The sequence below is a fragment of the Ammospiza caudacuta genome, chromosome 19 (genome assembly GCF_027887145.1).
Source record: "Ammospiza caudacuta isolate bAmmCau1 chromosome 19, bAmmCau1.pri, whole genome shotgun sequence".
NCBI classification, from domain to species: Eukaryota; Metazoa; Chordata; class Aves; order Passeriformes; family Passerellidae; genus Ammospiza; species Ammospiza caudacuta.
The window spans coordinates 12,670,574-12,692,919 of NC_080611.1; the positions used below are offsets into that span (position 1 = coordinate 12,670,574).

The window sequence follows — 22,346 nt, forward strand, 5'->3', positions numbered from 1 at the left end:
CAGAGCAGGCAGAGTGCCGAGATCTGTGAAGCTGCCCGAAGACCCCAGAGCTCCGCTGCAGCGCCAGCGCACCTGCGGTGCCACCGGGCTTTGGGCACGCCAGGGCAATCGGCTGCGGCCAGGGCAGACACAGCCGGAGCGGGAGCAGCTCCCAGCGCCCAGACCCCGGGGCAGCCTCCTAGCAGCGGGGCGGGAGCGATTCCTGCGCAGCCATGGAAAGAGGATCCCCCTGGCTCAGCCATGGAAAGAGGATCCCCCTGGCTCCCTCCCTCGGACACCCAGCACAGGGAGGGGCCGGGGGGCAGCGCAGGGCCGGGGCAGCCCCCACCGGTGTGAGGTGGGGATGGAGGGATGGGGCTGGCGGGGCCGGCGCTCCGAGGCGGTGCCCGCGCAGGAGGCGCTGCCCGTTCCCGCCCCGTATTCCCGGGAAGGAGGCGCTGCCCGTTCCCGCCCCGCGCTCCCGGGAAGGAGGCGCTGCCCGTTCCCGCCCCGTATTCCCGGGAAGGAGGCGCTGCCCGTTCCCGCCCCGCGCTCCCGGGAAGGAGGCGCTGCCCGTTCCCGCCCCGCGCTCCCGGGAAGGAGGCGCTGCCCGTTCCCGCCCCGCGCTCCCGGGAAGGAAGGAAGGGCGATCCCGCCCCCGCCCGGGAGCCCTTGCGGGGGGCGGTCCGGGCCATGCGGGCGGCGCTGCGGCGGGGGCGGCTGCCCGGGCCCGTGGGGGGGCCCGGGGGTCGGCAGCCGCTCGTGGTGGACCTGCGGAGCGACACGGTGACCCGGCCGTGTGCGGCCATGCGCCGGGCCATGGCCCGCGCCGCCGTGGGCGACGACGACTACGGGGAGGACCCGGCGGTGAACGGTGGGCGGGGAAATGGGGGTAACGGGCCCCCGCGGGTCCCTGCCTGACCGGGGGCAGCCGGGACCGGGGGTCCCCGAGCCCTCCCAGGACATCCGTGTCCCCGCAGAGCTGCAGCGCCGGGCCGCGGCCACTCTGGGCACCGAATCCGCTCTGTTCGTGCCCACGGCCACCATGGCCAACCTCATCGCCGGTGAGTCCGGGACTGCGCTCGCAGCCCCTCGTGCCCCCCGGCTGGGGATGCTGCCCCGTCCCCTCCCTCACTGCCCTTCTCCCCCAGTGATGTGCCACTGCCAGCGCAGGGGGGCTCAGCTCTTCCTGGGCCGGGACGCCCACCTGCACGTCTACGAGCACGGCGGGGCCGCGCAGGTGAGCGCGGCGGCAGTGGCGCTGGTGGCGCTGGTGGCGCTGGTGGCGCTGGTGGCGCTGGTGGCAGTGCAGGAGGGCGGCCGCGTGCTGCCCTCCGCTGGCTGCCAGGGCCCGGCCCCGCGGAGGATCCGCTGCCAGGGCATCCCCTGGATCGCTGTCCCGAGGCACGGGCTGCAGCACGAGTGAGGCTGGACACACCCGATGGAGGGCACAGAGGGCTGGAGACGCCGTGCGCCACCACTGCCCCTGTCAGCTCCGCGCTCTCCGTGCCCTGGGCACAGGTCGCCGGTGTGCACTCCCAGGCACTGCCAGATCTGCCGAATGGCACCTTCGACCTGGAGCAGCTGGAGCTGACCATCCGCGAGGCCCACGGCAGCCGGTACCATCCGCGTCCTGAGCTCATCTGCCTGGAGAACACGCACAGCTCGGCGGGCGGCCGGGCGCTGCCCCTCACCTATCTCAGGCAGGTGAGAGCCCACAGACGGCGCTGGCACAGTCCTGCCCGGCGTGGGCAGCTGGGCCCTGCACAATGGCACTGCGGGGACACTGGAGCTCAGAGATGGCTCGTGGTGGTGGCACTATATGCCCCAGGGTCCCTCCCAAACCAGCTGTCCCCCTGACTACCAGGTCCGCGGGCTTGCAGACCGTTACGGGCTGCGGGTGCACATGGACGGCGCACGGCTGATGAATGCAGCAGTGGCCCAGGGCGTGGAGCCAGCCCAGATTGCCCAGCACTGTGACTCTGTGTCCCTCTGCTTCTCCAAGGTCTGCTTGTGTGGGGAGGGATAGCAGGGCTGGCAGGGGCCAGCACAAGCCGCAGCCTGCCCTGTTTGCAGGTGTTGGGCTGAGAGCAGCCCTGGCAGGCGGGGAGCTGGCAGGCCCGGCACAGCTGGGTGACGCCGGCGGTGGCTCTGCAGGGCCTGGGCGCCCCGGCGGGCGCGGTGCTGGCGGGCAGCGGGCAGTTTGTGGCCGAGGCCTGGCGCGTGAGGAAGCTGCTGGGAGGGGGCATGCGGCAGGCGGGGGTGCTGGCGGCCGCCGCTCTCCTCGGGCTGCAGCACGCCAAGGAGACACTGAGCAGGGACCACAAGCACGCCCGGAGCTTTGCAGAAGGTACCTCAGGGCCCCGAGGGTGCTGGGCTGTAACAGCACACCTGGCACAGCCCAGCAGTACCACCCTGCTGCTGGTGCCTTGGGCACATCCCTGCACGGCCACACTGGGTCTCCAGCCAGGTGAGGATGCTGCTGGGATCCTCACCTGGCTGCAGTGCCAGGATCATGGCATGACCGTCCCCGTGCTGTGCTCAGTGACCCTGGTACCACGTGCGGGAGAAAGGGCTCTCCTTCCCCCAGAACCTCTGGGAAGGGCAGGTAGCCTGTTCCAGGTGGCTGGGCAGTGGGCTTGCACACCTGGGCCTCCCGCAGGTGTCCAGGCGCTGGACTCTCCCCTGTGCTCCGTCAGCCTGGCAGCAGTGGAGACCAACATCGTGATGCTGGATGTGCCAGGGGCCTGGCCGTGCCCCGCCGAGCTCTGCGAGCGCCTGCGCGCCGTCAGCGAGGAGGAGGAGGCTGAGGCCGGGCGGGCTGTCAGCGTCCTGCTGCTGCCCTGGTCGGCACGGGCCCTGCGCGCCGTCTGGCACCGCGACGTCTCGGCCCGCGGCACCGAGCTCGCCAGGAGAAAGCTGGAGTTTGTGGCCAGGAAGTGCCAGGAGGAATTGGCCTCGGGACTGCATCGAGCGCCTCCAGGCACGGGGGGAGCCTGAGCGTTGTGCCAGCCCCGCAGCTGCGGCACTCGGGCAGCCCAGAGCAAGCAGTGGGCGCGGCCCCTTTGTGCTCCAGATGTGTCCCCAGCCATCTGAAACATGACATCAGCCCTCACAGGCAGGCTGACAAACCAGTGTGAGCCCAGCCCAGCGGAGACCGCAGCCCCTCAGGCAGTCAGTGCACAAAATAAACACCTTTTGGTGGTACTGTCGCTGTGCGGGGTGTTTTCTCTCTTTTCCTTGCTCTGCAGCAGGGACATCATCACAGCCAATATCCCCACGGAGGGACAGTTGCTCCTGAGGACATGGAACCGTCTCAGCCACAGGACCATGGTTGCTGCACAACAGTGCCAAGGTTTGTGTCTGGCCAGGACTGTCCCAGAGCGTGAGCCCAGCCTGGCCCAGACGTCTGTGTCACTCCCGTTCACAGAGGCCTATGTGATTCTGTCCCACAGCAGCAGGTGGGCTCCCCAGGCCCCCCTGTCACGTTCTGGGTCAGCCAGCCCCAGAGCTCTGCACTGGAAGAAGGGATTCTCTCAGCAGCAGTGGCTTCGGGTGTGCACTCACTGCCTCCCTGGGAAGCACCACCCCAGGCAGCAGTAATTCCCATTTTATTTGTATTGCCAATGTGCCGTTTAAAGGACACCGAGGGATCAACGTTCATGGTCCGGCTGCCCAGTCAGAGCCTTGCAGCCCTCAGTCTCCTCTGCCCCAGTGGGCAGGGGCACTGCAGGGAAGGGGCACCAGCCTGGGCTGGGCTGAGCAGAGAGGGCACAGTGTGGGTCTGAGACAGCTGTGGCTCTGTGTTAGACCGAGGGGGCAGCAGGCAGGGGATGCCAGGTGCCCACTGCCACCACACAGGGCCATGGTCCCCATCTACTGCTGAGGTGCCACCACACAGGGCCATGGTCCCCATCTCTCTACTGCTGAGGTGCCATCATGCTCTTGAAATCATGTTCAGAATCACCTGGGGTGAGGAACCAAACCCTGTGAAAACCCCTGACCCTGCACCTCTCCTCAGGGAGGTGGCAGCCCACCTGATCCACCCTGGCACAGCCCTCCTGCCCACCTGAGTGAGGACGTAGCTGTCCTCTGACAGCCTCTCAATGACATCAAAGTGATCCACACCAGCCAGGTCCAGCACAGAGACAGACCAGCCTGCTGCACGCAGGGCCTGCAGACAGAGCAGAGTGTAGGATGGACCCCAAGCTCCCCCTGCCCCGGACAAGCAGCAGGAATAATGTCCTGGCCAGGACCTCCAGTGAGCAGAAACTGCTCTGGATCCGCACAGAAGCTCTTCCTCCCAGCCGGGTAAGTTGGTGAGGGCTGCCTGGAGCAGTGTCCCCACCAAAGCCGAGCAGGGTTCTGGGGGAGCTCACCTGGCTGTACTCCTGTGGCTGACTGGTGCTCACCTGGCCATGGTCCTGCCACCACCTGGTGCTCACCTGGCTGTACTCCTGGGACTGCCTGCGAAACTCTGGGGAGTCATGCTGGGCCACAGCCACGAGCACCTCACAGGCTGGTGGCACGGCTGGGGTGACGAGTCTCATGGGGCTGTTCCTCTGGGCCTCCTCCCTGCAGGAGCCACACCGTGGAGCTGATGCAGCCCTTTGTGCCATCAGCAGGACTGCCCTGCTGGGCGGGCGCAGGGGCAGAGGGGCTGCAGAGCCACCGGCACCCCTGCCCGTGCTCTGTCCCACAGCCTGTGGGCTCACCGGCTCATGCTCAGAGCATCGTTCACGTAGGTGTGCAGGATGGGCTCCAGGTCATACAGGCCGCTCACCAGCACCGCTCCTGGGGCAGAGGAGGAGCTGCAGGTGAGGAGCTGCAGCCTGGGTGCTCCCACAGCCCCGGGACCTCATATTGAGCATAATCAGCCCCGCAGCCTTGTCCCAGCCATGGAGACCTGTTCTCCTCCCGACTCTGTTCGGGACGTGGCAACGCTACCTTTGATATCTGGCACCACTTGGAATTCCGTCCAGTCTGTGGACAGCACCATGGCCGCCAGGTGGGCCCCTGCCGAGTGTCCGCACAGGTAAATGCCCCTGGAAGGAGGGAGTGGCTGAGAGGGACACCTGGGGACAGCTGGGGACACCTGGGCACGCTTTGCCCCGTGCAGAGGAGGTGGCACAGCCCGAATGTGTCAGCTCAGATGTTTCCCGATCCGCCAGCCGCTGCCTTGTGCAGTGACGGGGTTGTGGCCACAGGCGCTGCCCAGTGCTCGGGCCGAGGTGCCGAAGCCCCCCGGCCGCTCCCACAGAGCAGCCCCGGCCCGGGAGCTGCCCACCTGATCCTGGGGTAGTGCTGCACCAGGAAGGCGAGGCTGCGGCGCACCTGCAGCACCATGGTGTCCATGTGGCCTGAGCAGAGGACAAAGGGCAGGGCTGCAGGCGCTGGCTGCGCAGGCAGCCGCAGCCTCTGCAGGGCAGCACCTACCCTTGGGGGCGATGTCGTAGCCCACCGCCACCACTGCCACCCCCTGCGACACCAGCGGCGGGGCTGCAAACCCCGAGTCGTCCTTACTGCGGAGAGAGATGCTGCATGAGCTGCGGGGCCGCTGAGGACCGGCCAGACCGTGTCCCGCAGCAAGCCCCGGTGTCGGGAGAGGGGTCAGCGAGAGTCGGTGAGGGGTCCCTTCGCGAGGAGCCCATCCCGGCAGCCCGGCTCACCTCAGGCACTGCCAGTACCCGCCGTGGATGTAGACCAGCGCCGGGAAGGCTGCGCAGCACAGCGGGGTGAGCCGGGTGTCCGCCCGGCCCGCTCCCGCTCCCGGCCCCGCCGCCCCGACGCTCACCTTCGGAAGGCTCCGTGGGAAAGTAGATGTCCAGCTTCTCCCGGTCTCCGTCGCCGTAGGGCACGTGCAGCAGGGTCTGCCCGCTGGCCCGGGCCCGCTCGGTTCCTGCGGGGGAAGGCGGTGGGGCACGGCGCCGTGGCACCGAGCGCAGCCCCGGTCCCGGTGCCGCGATCCCCACCTGCCGCCGTCACCGCCAGGTGCGCGTCGATGATGGTGTCCCGGTCCAGGCGGGGGGACCAGCGACTGGGGGAGTAGTGGTCCTCCAGCGCCTGCGGGGAGGCGGCGGGGCAGCGCCGGGGCAGCGCCAGCACCCCCGGCCGGCGGCCCGGAGCGGACCCGCGCTCTGCCCTGCCCCGGGGCCGTACCTCCGCGGACATGTCCCGCCACCCGCCCATCGTGGGGCCGCTCCCGGTGTCTGTCCCCCTCCCGATGCCGGTCCCGTTCCCGGTGAAGCTCCCCGTCCCGATCCCGGTGCCGTCCCCGGTCCCAGTCCCGGTGCCGTTCCCGGGCCGCCCGCCCGCCGAGGGGCGGGGCCTGAGGGGGGGCGGGCTGGAGGGCGCGTTCCCATTGGCTGTCCCGGAGGCGAGGCCCGAGCCCGGGGGCGGGGCCAGATCATGGAGGAGAGGCCAGAGCCCGGCGGCGGGGCCGTCTCCCATTGGTCGCTCGGGGCCGGGAGGGCGGAGTCTGCGGGCCGAGGAAAATAAAAATTTTGGCGCCCATGACCCCCATTGGACAGGGTTGCCGCGCGGCCGTGCAGACTCTTTCGCGATTGGCTGGCGCTGCGGCGCGTGGGGGAGAGGCCTCCTCCGATTGGCTGACGGGCCCGGCCGGCTCGGCGCGCGCGGGCTCGGGCCGGCAGTCCGCCATGAGCTGCCTGACGGTGCCCGGTGTCCACCCCGGCTCCCCCAGCCGGCCCCGCGGGCAGATTCAGGTACGCGCCCGCCCCGGGGCACGGCCGGGGGGGTAGGTACAGGTGCCACCTCGGGGCACCGGTGTGGGAACAGATACGGGTACGGCAACGCTGCCGGGCATCGGGATGGGGGCAGATACGGGCACGGCACTGCCCCGAGCACGGGCCGGAGGCAGATGCGGGTCGGGGGCAGACACGGGTACGGTACTGGCCCGGGTACGTGCCGGGGGCAGATACGGACAGGGGTCGGGGGCAGATACCGGCACCGTGCTGCCCCAGGTAGGAGCTGGGGGCAGATACGGGCACGGGCCGGGGGCAGATACGGGCACGGTGCTGCCCCGGGTACGGGCGGGGGGCAGATACGGGCACGGTGCTGCCCCGAGCGCGGCCTGGGGCCAGATACGGGCACGGTACTGCCGGAGCCCCGCGCACGGGCCGGGGGCAGGTGTGGGCGCCGCGCCGGGCTGAGGGGGCTGCCGGGCCCCGGCGGGGCGCAGCCGGGGCTGCCCGCTGGCCGCCGTTCTGAGCGCACCGTTCCGCCCCCAGGTGATCTTCGGGCCCATGTTCTCCGGGAAAAGGTAGGCACGGAGTGGGGGGCGGGAGGGCGGCGGGCTGGGGCTGGGGCCCGCTGACACCGTGTCTTGCAGCACGGAGCTCATGCGGCGAGTGCGGCGCTTCCAGCTCGCCCAGTACCGGTGCCTGCTGGTGAAGTACGCCAAGGACACGCGCTACAGCTCCTCCGGGGTCTGCACACACGACAGGTGAGCTCCGGGGCAGGAGGGTTCCCCGCTTCACGGGGCTGCCCGCCTGCCCGGCTCACTCCCTCCCTGCCCGCAGGAGCACCATGGAGGCCCTGCCCGCCGGGCTCCTCCACGACGTGTACCAGGAGGCGCTGGGGGCCGCCGTCATCGGCATCGATGAGGGCCAGTTCGTAAGTGCACAGCCGGGCTGGGTGTGCTGGGCTCCGCGGGACACACGCTGCTCGCTGCTCCTGTGCACGCTCTGTGTCCTTGTAGGAGAGGGTGGGAGGTCATGCCCTGGGGAGTTTGATCTGTGTGGCCTTACAGTCAAAGTGCTCACAGTCAAAGCCTCCTTCCCTGTAGTCCCTGCAGACAGCACGGTGGGACTGCAGCCCGTTTCACAGACAGGGCACGTGGCTCTGACTTTCTTTGTTCCTGGTGCTGCTGTCTGGGCACGCACTGTGGGATCTGGAGCCAAGTGCTGCCCTCATCCTTCTTTACAATGTCCTGTACCCCTCCAGTTCCCAGACATTGTGGAGTTCTGTGAGAAAATGGCCAACACTGGGAAAACCGTCATTGTTGCTGCTCTGGATGGCACCTTCCAGAGGAAGGTAAAACACTCATTTTGGTACCGCAGCTGCTTTGGGACCCTCGTGGAGCCCACCCAGCAGCACCTTCCATGCTGTCTCACAGGCCTTTGGGAGCATCCTGAACCTGGTGCCGCTGGCGGAGAGCGTGGTGAAGCTGAACGCTGTGTGCATGGAGTGCTTCCAAGAGGCCTCCTACACCAAGAGGCTGGGAGCAGAGCGGGAGGTGAGTGCCCTTGGAACAGAAACTGTTTCACTTTCTGTCCGGCTGGTACAGAGACTCCCTCCGGGATCCGGGCTCTGCAGCCGCTCCCGTGTTTCCCTGCCAGGTGGAAGTGATCGGAGGAGCTGACAAGTACCACTCGGTGTGCCGAGTCTGCTACTTCCGCACGCGGCCCCAGCAGCCCGGGCCAGACAACAAGGAGAACGTGCCCCTGGGCCTGAGGCAGCTGGAGACAGCTGCCCCTCGCAAGATCTTCACTTGACTGCTGTGAAAACGGAGGGCGAGGGAGCTCAGTGCTGTGGCGCACAGGCCCCTCTGTACTTTAACAAACTGTCCAGCCCTCCCCACCAAGCAGCACAACTGAGGATCCGCCAGGCCTGATGCTGGTGGAAGCAGAAGCAAAAGCCTGGCTAGAGCGAGTTCCCATCTCAGGACAAGGACAGGGACCAGCACAGTCTCTGGTGCTGCCACACACACGCCCTGGGGCACTGCCCGTGGGGCCAGGCTGCAGCACTGCTGCTCACTGTGCCTCTGGCCAGCTCTCACAGGGCTCCAAGCGGGCTCAGGCTGACACCATGCTGCTTCTGCTGCCTGTAAATGCAGCCCTTGTGCACTGTTGCTACATTCGTGGTTTCTCAAGACATTGTACAGCCATTAGTATTTTTAATGCAATTTTTAGCTTCCTTCCTTAGCAGTCTGAGGTAACTTGTCCCTTGTCACAGAGCTGTGACACAGCTTTTAAACTGACACACGCGTCAGCCCAGCCCTGGGCAGCCCCCAGCCTCTCTGCCAGCCTGCCCACTGGTGTCAGTTATTGCTGAAACAGAAGGAGGCCTGGCAGCTGACTCTGCTGAGGTGTTGAGCCTCGAGGGCTGGCTGTGTTCTAGCAGGCTGTGACAGACTTGTTTGGAGGAACTGGTCCCAGGAAGAGCTTCCTCCAAATTCAGGGCAGTTTTTCTCAGGTTCAAGGCTGGTGCTGTCTCTTTGGTGCTGTGTTTCCTCTCAGGGGTTTGGAGGCCCAGAGTTTCATCTACCAAGATGTAGACAATTATTCCAGGGAAGATCCAGCTGCTTTGTAAAGGGGCTCTCCTGAGGAGCTGCTTCTCCAGTCCAGTCATGTCTCTTGCTTTCTCCTCAGCCTTCCAAAATCCTCGAGGTTGACTCTTGGTCTGCTCTAAGCAGGATCCTCTTCCCTCTTTGTTAGACTCAGATTCTGGAAGGTTGTTGTTTCCTTATTGTCTGCAAAATTGTTTTTTCCCTGGAAGTGTTTTTTCCCAGCACCCACAGGCTCTGAGCAGTAGCTCTTTGTTCTGGCCAGGCCAGACCTCTGCATCTCTGAGTCCAGGGCTGCTGTTTGCCTGTGCCCTGCAAGGCTCCAAGAGCTGCCTGAACCCCCCTGCTGCCCCCATGCTTCAGGTGAGAATTATTGTGCTCACAAGCACTTGACTGCCAGGCTGGGCTTCTCCCCAGGGCTGGAGAAGGCACTGCTGCTCCTTTAGTTTAATAAATAACTGAATTAATTTGTGTGTGTATTTTTTTACCAGAGCATTCTGCTAAGGCTTCCTGGCAGTGCCCAGTGAGACAGCAGGGGCTGGTCACAGGGTGGGAGGGCTGCTCACAGGCTGGGGCTGGAGCATGACGAGGGTGGCCTAAAAATAGGCACCAGCATGAGTGTGCTGTTTGCAGCACAGCAGCTGGAGGGGCTGTGCTGCCTCACTGACGCCCCAAGCCCTGCAGGGGCAGAAGGACTGCAGGAGCCTTTTCTGCTTCCCCTGAGAAACTGCATTTCTGCTTCCCCTTCCCTGAAAAGGCACGTGGTGGCTCACAGGGTGGCTTGGTGAAAAAGTTTATTCCAACCTACAGTGACAACTACTCAAACGCTGGCCCCAGCAGGGATGGCCCACTTACACACGGCTGCTGGGAACAGCTTTACCAGAGCACAGCAGCAAACACAACCTGAGAAATGCCCATGGGCTCCTGGTGTGGCTGGAGTGCAGGCAGGAGCTGCGGGCAGGCTGCAGGAGCTCGGGCTCGCAGCAGCGCTCGGGCAGGCACACCAGGGAAAGAAAGTGCTCCAGGATGTCCTCAGCCACGGCCCTGCTGAGGATCTCAGTGCTCACCGCTCCCACAGACCCCAAGGCACATCATCCAAGCACCAGCAGCTCCAGTGCAGGCTGGGGAAGGCACAGCACGGCGTTAGAGAAGGGCAGAGGGGGCTTTGGCAAGAGCTGGCCCAGAAGCAGCCGCAGGGGAAGGCGGGGAAAGGCAGAGCTGGGCCTGGCTGTGCTGCAGCAGCGAGATGGCTCTGGGGGAAAGCAGCCAGCAGGGCTGAAAGGCACTGGAGACAGGACGGGCCAGGGCACAGTCACAGGGGCAGGGCCTCGCCAGGGCAGGGGCATAAACTGCAGCCCATCACCAAGGCAGCACTGCAAAAGCAGAGGCTTGTACGTGCCAGGGCTGCCCGCACACCCGACCTCCTGCAGCTGCACTGCTCACCAGCAGCTGCAAATCATGGTGTGCCAAATCACCCACCAAATCACACACTGGGCTCTGGACCCTCCAGTGAGGATCTCAGCTCTGGGACCAGGCAGAAGCCCCTCCTGCACCCCATGGAAAGGCCCAGTCACCTTCAAACAAAGCAGCCACCACCCTCCCGCCCCGCCGTCCCCTCCAAGGCACAGACCCCTCCCTCCCACCCCGCGTTAGGAACTGAACCGTTCAGCCGTCCCACGGGAGCCAGCCGGGCTCAGTACACCGGGGGAGGCTGGTAGCCCTCCGGGGCCTCCGCCGTGTGCGTGAAGGGCGGCTGCTGGTAGCTCTCGTGGCTGATGTTGGGATAGCTGGAGTACGGAGCCGGAACCCCCGGGCTGGGGTCGGCGTAGCTTTGAGCAAAGTCCTCCACCCCCATTTTGTACCTCTTGTAAGCGAAGGTGAGCAGGAGCGCCTGCACAGAGAAGGGGAGCAGCATCAAGGCCGTTCCAGGCTGTGAGTGCAGGGGGCCCCTCTGCTCTCCCCCCAGGTGGGGCAGAGGGGTTCACTCACCCAGGAGAAGATGGAGAAGAAGCTGAAGGTGATGGCAGCGCGGGCAGAGTCTGCTCCAAGAAACACATCCTCGGCCCGTGTCCAGGACCACTGGTTGGTCAAGAAACAGAAGCCGATGAACCACAGGAAGGTCCAGAGACCTGTGGGGGGGAGTGGCATGAGGGGCCAGAGCCAGTCCTGCTGCTCCTGGGCAGCCCCGGGCCCAGACCCTGCTCCACCGTGCAGGCTGGCGCAGGCACCCGGCCAGCGGCAGCCGCTCCTCGGGGCACTCAGTGGCAGCAGCAGCACCAGCAGCAGCAGTACCAGCAGCTGTACCAGCATTAGCAGCAGTACCAGCAGCAGCACCACCAGCAGCATTAGTAGCAGCATCACCAGCACCAGCAGCAGCAGCAGCAGCAGCAGCAGCAGCATTAGCAGCAGCAGCGCGTGGCCCGCGGGCAGCACGCCAGACGGGAGCGGCTCCCTGGGCCAGGCACCGGCAGCCACGTCACGGGACAAGGCGGCCATTGTGGCACAGCCCGGCCCGCGCTGCCCCCGGTACCTGAGAAGCCGAGGTCGGCCAGGACCAGGTACTTGCGGTCCGTAGCGTTGCTGATCTGGGGGAAGTAGACGTCCACCATGAAGAAGAAGATGCAGGCGAGGAAGGCGAGAACGCCGATGCCGATGCCGTAGCGACAGGCGTCTTCGTTGTGGTTGAAGATGCAGTAGAGCTGCGGGTCCTCGGGCCGGCTCATGTAGCCGTCCCCGACCAGGCAGGCGAACACGATCAGGGCGAAGACCTGCGGGGCGGAGCCGGTGTCCGGTGGGCGGCACCGAGACCGGGGGAGCCCTTTGGGGGCTGCCGGGCCCGTTGGGCGAGGGGCGCCGGCCTGCGGCGGGGCTCTCCCGTCCCGTCCCGTCCCGTCCGTCCCGACTCACCGCGCTGACGATCCGCGCCACCACCTGCGGCTGCTGCACGAAGCGCACCAGGTCGAAGGCACCGCCGGCCTTGGCCGCCCCGTAGGCGCCTCCGCCGCCCTCCATGGCGTTCGGCCGCGGCTGCTGCGCGGCACCGCCCCGGGAGGGCCGGTCCAGGCGGCCCGGGACGCCGGGGCGGGGCGGCCGAGCTGGCTCCGGCGGGACAGGGGCTCCCCCGCCCGGGCGCTCAGCGCCGCGCCCGTCCCGCACCCTGTCCCGGTGCCCTCCTTCCGCCCCGGTGTAACGGGGGACGGGAGCGCCGGCCCGACCCTCGGCCGCCGCCGGGCCCCGGTGAGCACAGCCGAGGGGAAACGGGGGCTTCGGGGGGCTCCCGCCGCCCCCGCCCGTTACCGGGAGGCGGCAAGAAGGACGGGACGGGACGGACAGGGCTCGGCAGCCCCCGTTCCCCGCAGGTCCGCACCCCCGGCCCGGGCGGCGGGAGCGCCGAGGGGCGTCCCGTCGGTGCCCGCTACCGGGGCGAGCGGGCACCGGCGCCGAGCAGCCTTAGCCCGCCCCGGGGCGGAGAGGGAGAGTAGGGGAGGAGGGAGACGGCACCGGGCGGGGAGCACGGTGGGGGCACGGGGGGATCTTTGCTCCGACGGGACCTCTCGGGGCCGGTCCTGGCCGTCCCGAGCCGAGCTCCGGGACTGGTGCTCGGGGCTTCGTGCCCGAGCCGAAGGATCCCGGACGGCGGGCGGAACCTCTCGGCCGCGGAACCGCCCCATCCGCCCTCTCTTCCTTCCTGAGACCGGGCTGGAGCCGGGGTTAGTCCCGGTTTAGCCCCGCGGACTCCGCGCTCCGGCTGCCCCCGGCCCGCACGCCGCGGCTCCGGCTCCGGCTCCGTCCCGCAGCGCCGGGGAGCGGCGGAAACCGGGGAGCGGGGGGCAGCGGGAACCGGGGAGCGGGAACCGGGGAGCGGCGGAAAGCGGGGAGCGGCGGAAACCGAGGAGCGGCGGAAAGCGGGGAGCGGCGGGGAGCGGCGGAAAGCAGGGCTGCTCACCCCGGCAGGGCCCGCGCAGGACTGACCCGCCCGGCCTCGCAGGATGTCCCAGCCGCCCTCCATCACCCTGCACGTCCCCGAGGGCTCCGAGAGCGATGGGTGAGTGTGACCTCCCCGCTGCCCTGCCGTGCCCAGGTACGATGGGCTACGACCCCGCGCCCTGCAGGCTCCAGGTGTCCGTGCCACCGTGTCCCTGTGTTCCTTCAGCCAGGAGCCCAGTCCGGACAACGAGAGAGCCCTGCACACCTCGTTCCACCAGCTCATCCTGGAGCAGAGCAGCTTGATCGAGGCAGGTCTGGAGCTGGAGATGCAGGAGAGGACCAGAGGTAAAGCACCACAGCCTCAGCCAGGGCAGGCTGGGGACAGTGTGTGTTTCCAGGGCTCTCCCTCTGCTTGGGCCAGCTGTGCCAAAATGCTGGGGCCAAAGCATTCACGGGAGCCTGCTAATGCCTTGGCAGAGCAGAGCAGGGCAATCCAGGGGAGACCTTGGGGACACAGAAAGCGTCCCTGGAGAAAGGGGTGCTCTGGGAGGAGCACACACCTAGCCTGTGTGCTGGAGCAGAGCAGCAGGGATGCAGGGATGAGGCATGGCCTCTCTGCATCCTGCCTTCTCCCTCCCAGAGTCCCCAGCCTACCTGGCTGTTCCAGACGCCTGTGCCATGGCCTGGCCAGAGCCCAGGCAAGATGAGGAGCACCCCAGCCACTCCTCTGCCTCCCTGCAGATCTTGGCCAGCATGCCCAGCCGCACCATCGGTAGGTGCCACCCACATCCCCCCTTCCCCAGCTCCAGAGCCCTTGGAGCTCTGCCCAAGCCCTGCTGTGGCCCGCAGGACGCAGCCTCGGGGCCATCATCTCGCAGTACTGCAACCGCACGGCGCGGCTGCGGCGCCGGAGCGTCCGCCCGCCCCTGCAGCAGCTCTGCCGCACGGCACGGCCCAGCCTGCGCCACTACGACCTGGAGAGCGACCCCAGCAGGGCCACGCTGCAAGGTGAGGGTGCCCGGACCGCGAAAGGAGGGCTGGCACTGTCCCCGTGCTGGGCTAGGGACAGGCAGGCCGTGAGTCGGCGGGCCGTGTCCCACCGAGCCCTTGTGCCCCAGAGAAGCGGTGCCTGCTGGTGAAGGAGCTGCTGAGCCTCTCGCCCAGCCAGTGCAGCCACATGCTGCTCACCATGCCCCTCAGCCTGGCGGAGAAACGCATCCTCAGGTAGGGCCCCTTCCCTGAGCGCCTGCTGGGCAGGGCTCCCCCAGCCGGAGCTGTCCCGGGCCCTGTGGGACCCCTGACCCCCTCTCTCCTGGCAGGCAGCAGCTGAGCGGGCAGAGGGGCCCCGTGAGGCAGCGCGCCCAGCACTGGGACCCCTTCTCACCCTGCGCGTGGTCCAGGGTCTGCGTCAGCCTCGTAAGTCAGGCACAGCTCTGCACAGAGGCTGGGAGGGCTCCGTGCCGGCTCCAGCCCCACTGCTCTCCCTTGTTCCTCTCCCCAGGGCTGCCGAGGTCTCTGGTACAGGCTCCTGTCCCTGCTCCGCGCTGCCCAGCCCGGGCACTATGCCCTGAAGCAGATTGGTGGCCGCTTTGGCTCCAGTGTCCTGTCCTACTTCCTCTTCCTCAAGACACTCCTTATGTTGAACTTCTGTTCATTCTTCATCCTGCTGGCCTTCGTGGTGGTCCTGCAGGCCGTGTACCCTGCTGCATCAGTGAGCCCCCAGCCGTTCACTGGGCTGGAGCTGCTCACAGGAGCGGTAAGCGTGGCCCAGGCACCCCAGGCTGTGCCAAGCCTGGCGGGCAGCCCTGCTTTCCCACTGTAATGATACCCCAGCTCTTGCCCTTGCCCAGCCTGGGCCCCAGGACTAGCAGTGCTGTGGATGCACAGAGTGGTGCTGCCCCAGCCCAAGGCTCTGTGTCCTGAGGCTGGCACACAGTGCCAGGCTGGGCAGGAAGCTGTGAGCCCTGCCAAGGTCACCGTGGGCCCCTCATGTGCTTTCCCACAGGGCCACTTCACTCACTCGCTGCTGTTCTACGGCTACTACAGCAACGCCACCCTGAACGACCCCTGCACCTCCACTCCTGAGGGCAGCGTGTGCCCCCTCCCAGCCCCCCTGCTCCCCTACAACCTGCCACTGGCCTACCTGTTCAGTGTTGGGGCCTCCTTCCTTGTCACCTGCATCCTGCTGGTCTACAGGTGGGTCAGGGGCACCTGTGGCACTGCAGCCTTCCCCTTCAGCCAGCCCCCATCCCTGATGCCCTTCACCTCGCTGCAGCGTGTCCTGCTCCTTTCGGGAGAGCGTGAAGAGCGCCACAGGGGACTTGGCCATCAAGGTCTTCTGTGCCTGGGACTTCAAGGTGATCCAGAGGCGCTCGGTGAAGCTGCAGTGCGAGAACATCTGCACCCAGCTGAAGGTGGAGGAGCAAAGCACCCCAGAGCCCAGCGTTGCTGTGCTTTGTCCGTCACCCCTCTGGGTCCTGCTGTGCTGCAGTGGGACACAGCCCTGCTCCAGACCCGCGGGGGATTTGGCAGCTCTGCTCTGCTCTCTCGCAGGAGCTGCTGGCGGAGCGCCGCTCCCGCTGCCGCTCCCAGAGCCGCTGCCAGCGCCTGCGGCACGGCCTGGTGGTGCTGCTGGCCTGGCTGCTGGCGCTGGGCTGGGTGTCGGGCTGCGTGCTGGCTGTGCACTACCTCTTGGAGCACGTGCACACGGTGAGTGCCCCCTGTCACCCGGGATCCCTGCCCTGGCCTTGGAGGAACAGGGCTGGGGTACTGGGGAGAGGGGCAGGGACAGCCCCTTGCAGCTCTGCTCCTGGCCTGGGCATCTGCTGCTCTCCCCAGGACACCACAGCTGGCTGCCAACAGCTGTGCGCTCAGCCAGTTCCTGCTCACCAGGTTCAGCAGGAGCAGCAAGCACAGGGCAGTGGCAGATGGCAGCAAGAAGCCATTCTGCTGGTCCTGCCCCTTGTGGTGTCCCTCCTCAATGCCTTGATGCCCCACCTGTTCAACCTGCTGGCCATGTGGGAGAAGCAGGACTCCCCAGTGACACAGGTCTCCGTGGCCATCTTCAGGTGGGCTGGCTGGGCTCTGGTGGAGGGAGCGTTCTGCACCTGAGGCAGGCAAGGAGGCTTTGGGGCCAGGCACCCCATCTGTGGGGTTTGGCCCCTCTGTCCCCTGGGCTCAGGGACTTCTGGCACTGCTCCTGCTCCCCAGGAACCTCATCCTGAAGGTGGTGATTCTCAGCCTGCTGTGCTACCACTGGCTCAGCCGGAGCGTTATCTGCTCGACAGAGGAGGTGAGCACCACTGCCTCGGGGCCATGGAGGGCTGGGCTGAGCACAAGGAGCTGGTGGCATCTTCCCTGTCAGATACCAGGAAGGAATTCTTCCCTGTGAGGGTGGTGAGGCTCTGGCATAGGTTCCCAGAGAGGCTGTGGGTGCCCCATCCTATGAACTGTAAAAGGCCAGGTTGGGCAGGACTCAGAGCAACCTGGTCTAGTGGAAGGGTGTCTCTGCCCATGGCAGGGTGGGGAGAGAGATGAGCTTTAGGGATCCTCCCAGCCCAAACCAGTCTGTGGTTCTATGCCATGCTTGATTGTCTCCCCAGTGCTGGGAGACGTGTGTGGGGCAGGAGCTGTATCGCTTCATGGTGATGGATTTAATATTCACTCTGCTGGACACGCTCTTCGGGGAGCTCATCTGGAGGTGAGAGACCCCAAGACATGTCCCCCCCATGTGCCATCCCTGCATGGCCCCAGCTCTCTGGTGCACCCAGGCTCTGCTGCCATCAGAGGGGGAAGGTGGGGTGTGAAGTGCCCCCAGGCAGCGTGGGGCAGAGTTCATTTCCACCCAGGCTGATTCTGGAGAAGAGGCTGAAGACAAAGCAGAGGCCGGAGTTTGACATCGCCCGAAATGTGCTGGAGCTGATCTATGGGCAGACCCTGACCTGGTGAGACGTTTCTGCCTGGCATGGCTCCTTCCTCTGCTGGCAAATGCCTTGTGGTTCCCAGGGGCCCTGTGGGTGCTGTGGCTGTGCCCACCACTGTGCCCCTGGGGCTCAGACCCAGGCAAGCTCGTCTTTCCCCTGCTCCCAGGCTGGGCGTTCTCTTCGCTCCCCTCCTGCCAGCTGTGCAGATGCTGAAGCTGCTGCTGCTGTTCTATATCAAAAAGGTGTGATTCCCCACCCCCTGCAAGTCCCTGTGGTGGCACTGTGCCCTGTCAGCCTGTGCTGCAGCAGTGCCACACGGAGCAGCCTCGTCCCTGTGGGGCTGAGCACAGCCCCTGGGGACAGCACGGCCCGAGCTCATGGGCTGGCTCCCCGCGGGCAGCAGGGAGGGCACAGCTCTCAGGAGCTGGCAGCCACGGGACGCTGCTCCCTCCCACAGACCAGCCTGCTGCGGAACTGCCAGTCCCCCAGCAAGCCCTGGCAGGCCTCACGCATGAGCACCGTGTTCATCACTCTGCTGTGCTTCCCCTCCTTCCTGGGTGCAGCTGCCTTCCTCTCCTACACCGTCTGGTCGTGAGTACCCACCAGGCCACTGCCCAGGGCACGGAGCCCGGCTGCCTGGAGAAGGAGGGCTGGGGAGAGCATGGCCCCTGTCCCTGGCACTGCCCAGCTGCAGGCTGTGAAGGGCTGCCCCAGGCAGGGCAGGTGCCTCCCTCCCTGCTGCTGGCTGGCCCCGCTCGCATCCTGCTGCTGCTCCTGGTGCAGGGGCAGGGATGAGGACCCCCTTGTCCAGCCTGGGGGTGCTGGGGACAGTGAGGCTGGGTCCCTGGAGGGCTGGACCCCTGAGACAGGCAGTGCCCTGCTCTGGGGGCAGCAGTTGCTTTAACAGCAGCTACAGCTGCCCGTTGCTGTGAACGCCCTGTTGGTCTGTTTGCTCAGGGTGCAGCCATCAGAAACCTGCGGCCCCTTCCGGGGGCTGGAAACCATCTACAAGTCAGGGAAGAGGTGGGTGCTAGTGCTGGAGCAGTCCAACCCCAACATCACCTGGTTTGCTTGGGTCTACCAGCACCTGTTGGAGAACACATGCCTACTGTTCTTCATGTCTGTGGCCCTGATGTGAGTATGGACCCGAGCCAAAGCTGAACCCCAGGCTCTCCCTTTGAGGGTCCTGCTGTCGCAGCCCTGAGCGGGCTGGAGCCAAGGTGTCACTCCAGAGCCCTGTGCCCCATCCCAGTGCCAGGAGCAGCGTCCCTCAGCCTCCTGCCTGATGCCACCATCCCACCCTGCTGTCATTACAGAGCTGTGATCTACTTCAACATCCAGGTGGTGAGAGGCCGCCAGAAGGTCATCTGCCTGCTGCAGGAGCAGATTGCCAACGTGAGCACTGCCCTGCCCGTCCCCGCTGCTTCACCGCCTGCCGCAGCCCCAGCACTGCCAGTGTGGGCTGTGGCCCCAGCAGGGCAGGCACTCAGCCCCCCGATGCTGTCTCTGATGTTGCAGGAAGGGAAGGATAAGCTGTTCCTCATGGAGAAGCTCCGCTCCGTGTACAAGTACAGAGGCAGGTGCTCCTGAGTGCCAGGTGAGGCCAGCGGGAAGGGCAGTGGGCAGGGGCTGGAGGCACCCAGAGCTCAGCCATGGGCACACACGCTCCTCTGCCTGTCCCGAGGGATGCCTTTGTGTTACTGAGGCCCAGAGACAGGGAAGAGGATGGAGGCAGGTGTGGGACAGGGACCCAGGATCTTAGGGACTCTGTCCTCTTGGTGTCCACAGGAAGGAATGGGATGGAACAGACTCTGCTTGCAGCTGGGACTGAATCTGTGCATCACAACACAGCGCTGGAAGCTGGGGGACCATGGAGTGCTGGGGAAGATCCTCCTCTTGCCATGGCCAAAGACCTATTGGGAGGTGTCATTGGGAGTGCTGCATCCCAGGGATGCAGGAGCTCCTGCTGCCTGGAGCTGCTGGGATGCAGGAGGCACGGGACCCAGCCTGCCTACACACCCCAGGGCACAGCAGGACTGCCTCACCTCACAGCCCTGCTCCGTGGGGCTCACTACTTGCAGAGAACTGCCCTTCAGCTCTCCCTCCTGCCAGCGTGCCCTGGCTGTTCTCAGAATCCTCTGGGGACCATGAGCTTTCTCCACAACCACCTTCACCTGCCTAGGGGCAGCAGGCATGAAGCTAGCTCTAGCCCAGTGCCTGGCTCACCAGGAGAGCAGCAGGCTGACTGCAGCCCCACAAACGAGGTCACTGGGCCAGCCCCAGCACCACCTGGTGGGACAGACCTGGAGGAATCTCTGTGCTGCCGAGGGCTGGGCTGGGCAGGGCTCTGCGGGCCCAATTAAAGTGCTGCTGTGCAGGAGTGCTCGGGCTGGTGTCTGGACCTGCGGCCTGGAAGCAGGCAGGGCTGGTGTCAGTGCTGCTGGTGGTGGTGACTCAGCAGCAGTGTCAGGCTGTGCTCGGGCTCCTTGGCACAGCCTGCATTCCCTTGGAGTGCCTGGGGCAGAGCCCACACTGCTGGAGTGAAGGGCACTGCCACCCCCTTGCCACCCCCCATCACGGTGCAGCAGCTGCAGCCCCCAGCCCCAGGAGCCACTCCCTGACATGCCTGGGATGGAGCTGCTCCGGTGCCACAGCGCTGACAGGCCCTGGCAGGCTGTGCTGTGCTGTGCCAGGCACGGGCAGCCACCAGTCCCAGGCTTGGAACCAGGGCTGCCAGCTGAGGCAGCTGCCACCATTGAGGGCACAGGGTGTTATCTGCATGGACAGACAGTGCTTAGTGGTGTGGGCACAGGGCAGGGTCTCTACACAGCCCCAGGTCTTCTGGGGTGCATCAGGAACAGCATTGCTCACAATGATCCTGCCCCCCTGCTCAGCCTGCTGAGGCTGCAGCTGGAGCACTGTGTCCAGTTCGGGGCTCCTCAGGACAGGAGGGACGTGAACTGCTGGAGCAGGCCCAGCAGAGGCTACGGAGACAGTGAGGGGACTGAAGCACCTCTCTAATGAGAACAGGCACGGGGCCTGTTTAGCCTTGAGGAGAGGCAGCTGACAGGGCACCTCATCCTCTGTCAGCAGGGCGGTGTCAGGGGATGGCCCAGGCTCTGCTCCACGGTGCCCAGCAGTGGGACAAGCAGCAACAGGCAGAAACTGATGCACAGGAAGTTCCACCTGAACACGATCTCGATGCGTCCCCTCCAATATTCTATGGTACTCTGTTAGAACTTCCCTGTGCCTGTGACAGCACACTGGAGCAGATTGCCCAGAGAAGGTGTGGTGCCTCCTCACTGGTGACAGTCCAGAACTGCCTGGATGCAATCCTGTGCCATGTCCTCTGGGATGACCCAAGGTGATCCCTTCCAGTGTGACCCAATCTGAAACTGCTGAGCCCAGTTGAGTGCTGGAGAGCAGCTGTGGGCTGGCACTTGCTGCAGCTTGTGAGACATCCCTACTGAAGCAGCCCTGTCACTGGCCTTGCCCTAGCTCCTGACACCCAGCAGGTCACCCAGGCCTTCCCCAGGGTCACCCCACTGTGCCTGGGCTGGCATGAGGCTCACATCCCAGAGCTGCTGGCTGGAGCCCCCGTGCACTCAGTCTTAAACTCAGCCTTACCCACCCCTGCCGTGCTTAGCTCAGCTCAGCTGCTGCTCAGCTCAGTGCCACCGCAGGGACTTGCAGGGGGTGGGGAATCACACCTTTTTGATATAGAACAGCAGCAGCAGCTTCAGCATCTGCACAGCTGGCAGGAGCGGAGCGAAGAGAACGCCCAGCCTGGGAGCAGGGGAAAGACGAGCTTGCCTGGGTCTGAGCCCCAGGGGCACAGTGGCGGGCACAGCCACAGCACCCACAGGGCCCCTGGGAACCACACGCCTCCAACCCCACTGCAGGAGCCCCTCCTGTGCCTGGAGCTGCCAGCAGAGTCTGGCCTCTGTGGCTTCTGCCTGTCCCTTCCCTGAAAGCCCAGGATTTCCCCCCCCCCGAGCACAAGGCAGGCACCAGCCTGGACAGTGTGGTGGGGGTTTTACTGTGAAGTCCCACAGGGATCCAGTCCATCAGCAGCCCAAGGCGCCGTCCAGGCAGGGCAGCTGCTCCCTGGCCATTTCCCCTTGCGGCAGGAGTGTCCCGGGCTGCCGGCTGGGCTCAGCAGGGCTCTCGGAGGGCGCTCCGGAGCCACTGCAGCACCTCGGCCAGCCCGGTGCCGTCGCGGGCGCTGGTCTCCAGCATGGTGATGGGCTGCGTGGCACAGGCCACCATGTCCTGCATGCGGAACAGCGACTTCATCTCCACGAGCGACATGTAGCAGGGCAGGTCACTGCAGCGGGGAGACGGGAGCTGCAGCATCAGCCCAGCACGAGGCTCCCGTGCCCGGCCAGCCCCGGCTGAGCGCTCCCCAGCCCGACAAGAGCAGCAGAGCACAGCCCGCTCCCGGCACCCCCGGTGGGCTCCTCCTCACATCTTGTTGAAGAGCACCAGGACGGGCACGGAGGCGAGCGGCGCGGCGGAGAGCACCGAGAGCAGCTGGATGCAGGACGAGGAGAGCTGCGTGGGGTTGGAGGCGTCCACCACGAACTGCAGGGAACAGGGAAAGCGGGGAGCGGGTGTGCCGGGAGCAACCCGGGCCGGGCCAGAGCGGGGCGCGGCGGAGGGGATCCCGCACCGGGGCACCGACCCACGAGCCCGTGTCCCCCGGGAGCACCCCGGGACCGCGGCCCCGGTGCTGCTCACCCACCAGGAGAGCGCTGCACTCGCTGTAGTAGCTGGGCCAGATGGGGCCCATGCAGCCGCCCAGCTCCCGCACGGTCACTCTCCGCGGCAGCCGCAGGTCCGTCAGGTTGGTGCCCACCTGCGGGACGGGCACCGGTACCGGTACCGCGGGGTGCGGCCGAGCCCCGCGCCCGCCCCGCGCTCGCCGGGCCGCACCTACCGTGGGCAGCGTGGCCGGGGGCTCGCCCAGCTCCGCCGGATGCTCAGCGCTCAGCTGTGCCTCGCGTTAAGGACACGGCGGCTCCGGGAATGGCCCAGGGCACGCTCCGCCCGGCCCCGCAGCCCGGCCCGGCCCGTCCCTCCCGGTGCCCCGTGCCCCGTGGCCAGGATATGGCGCAGCCGCCGCACCAGCAGGCTCTTGCCGCCGCCCGCCGCCCCCAGCAGCAGGAAGATGGGCGGGGAGCGGCCCGCGGCCATGGCGGAGCCGCCCC

General features: G+C 66.5%; 6 protein-coding genes across 9 annotated transcripts; 3 read left to right on the forward strand and 3 right to left on the reverse strand.

Moving 5' to 3' along the window:
* Positions 1-649: 649 nt before the first annotated feature.
* Positions 650-3,156, forward strand: LOC131566128 (uncharacterized). The gene is made up of 7 exons (XM_058817330.1): positions 650-853; positions 960-1,043; positions 1,131-1,219; positions 1,501-1,686; positions 1,847-1,984; positions 2,137-2,329; positions 2,642-3,156. The coding sequence occupies exons 1-7, from the start codon at positions 673-675 to the stop codon at positions 2,977-2,979; spliced, it is 1,209 nt and encodes a 402-aa protein (XP_058673313.1). The 5' UTR covers positions 650-672; the 3' UTR covers positions 2,980-3,156.
* Positions 3,157-3,574: 418 nt separating this feature from the next.
* AFMID (arylformamidase) lies at positions 3,575-6,274 on the reverse strand. 4 transcript variants are annotated; one of them, XM_058817336.1, is made up of 11 exons: positions 6,139-6,274; positions 5,952-6,042; positions 5,774-5,878; positions 5,649-5,697; positions 5,416-5,501; positions 5,267-5,339; positions 4,927-5,024; positions 4,695-4,773; positions 4,425-4,554; positions 4,049-4,153; positions 3,575-3,946 (listed from the first exon to the last, which is right to left on the reverse strand). In XM_058817336.1, the coding sequence occupies exons 1-11, from the start codon at positions 6,166-6,168 to the stop codon at positions 3,917-3,919; spliced, it is 876 nt and encodes a 291-aa protein (XP_058673319.1). In that variant the 5' UTR covers positions 6,169-6,274; the 3' UTR covers positions 3,575-3,916. The 4 variants fall into 4 exon arrangements, with proteins under 4 accessions (XP_058673319.1, XP_058673318.1, XP_058673317.1 ...); XM_058817335.1 differs by having other exon boundaries at positions 4,359-4,554; XM_058817334.1 differs by having other exon boundaries at positions 5,952-6,203.
* Positions 6,275-6,625: 351 nt separating this feature from the next.
* Positions 6,626-9,743, forward strand: TK1 (thymidine kinase 1). Its single transcript, XM_058817394.1, has 7 exons — positions 6,626-6,704; positions 7,230-7,261; positions 7,331-7,444; positions 7,521-7,614; positions 7,945-8,034; positions 8,117-8,236; positions 8,340-9,743. The coding sequence occupies exons 1-7, from the start codon at positions 6,639-6,641 to the stop codon at positions 8,493-8,495; spliced, it is 672 nt and encodes a 223-aa protein (XP_058673377.1). The 5' UTR covers positions 6,626-6,638; the 3' UTR covers positions 8,496-9,743.
* A 1,192-nt stretch (positions 9,744-10,935) lies between these two features.
* On the reverse strand, positions 10,936-12,310 carry SYNGR2 (synaptogyrin 2). Its single transcript, XM_058817088.1, has 4 exons — positions 12,194-12,310; positions 11,817-12,054; positions 11,276-11,415; positions 10,936-11,177 (listed from the first exon to the last, which is right to left on the reverse strand). The coding sequence occupies exons 1-4, from the start codon at positions 12,296-12,298 to the stop codon at positions 10,980-10,982; spliced, it is 681 nt and encodes a 226-aa protein (XP_058673071.1). The 5' UTR covers positions 12,299-12,310; the 3' UTR covers positions 10,936-10,979.
* A 947-nt stretch (positions 12,311-13,257) lies between these two features.
* TMC6 (transmembrane channel like 6) lies at positions 13,258-19,460 on the forward strand. Its single transcript, XM_058817089.1, has 20 exons — positions 13,258-13,331; positions 13,440-13,558; positions 13,854-13,985; positions 14,063-14,221; positions 14,332-14,437; positions 14,533-14,629; positions 14,715-14,969; positions 15,219-15,409; positions 15,489-15,627; positions 15,767-15,922; positions 16,106-16,281; positions 16,424-16,505; positions 16,816-16,913; positions 17,062-17,157; positions 17,303-17,378; positions 17,594-17,727; positions 18,094-18,270; positions 18,453-18,531; positions 18,655-18,733; positions 18,925-19,460. The coding sequence occupies exons 1-19, from the start codon at positions 13,276-13,278 to the stop codon at positions 18,724-18,726; spliced, it is 2,400 nt and encodes a 799-aa protein (XP_058673072.1). The 5' UTR covers positions 13,258-13,275; the 3' UTR covers positions 18,727-18,733; positions 18,925-19,460.
* A 1,709-nt stretch (positions 19,461-21,169) lies between these two features.
* On the reverse strand, positions 21,170-22,203 carry ARL16 (ADP ribosylation factor like GTPase 16). Its single transcript, XM_058817444.1, has 4 exons — positions 22,076-22,203; positions 21,881-21,994; positions 21,605-21,720; positions 21,170-21,463 (listed from the first exon to the last, which is right to left on the reverse strand). The coding sequence occupies exons 2-4, from the start codon at positions 21,926-21,928 to the stop codon at positions 21,292-21,294; spliced, it is 336 nt and encodes a 111-aa protein (XP_058673427.1). The 5' UTR covers positions 21,929-21,994; positions 22,076-22,203; the 3' UTR covers positions 21,170-21,291.
* Positions 22,204-22,346: the final 143 nt, after the last annotated feature.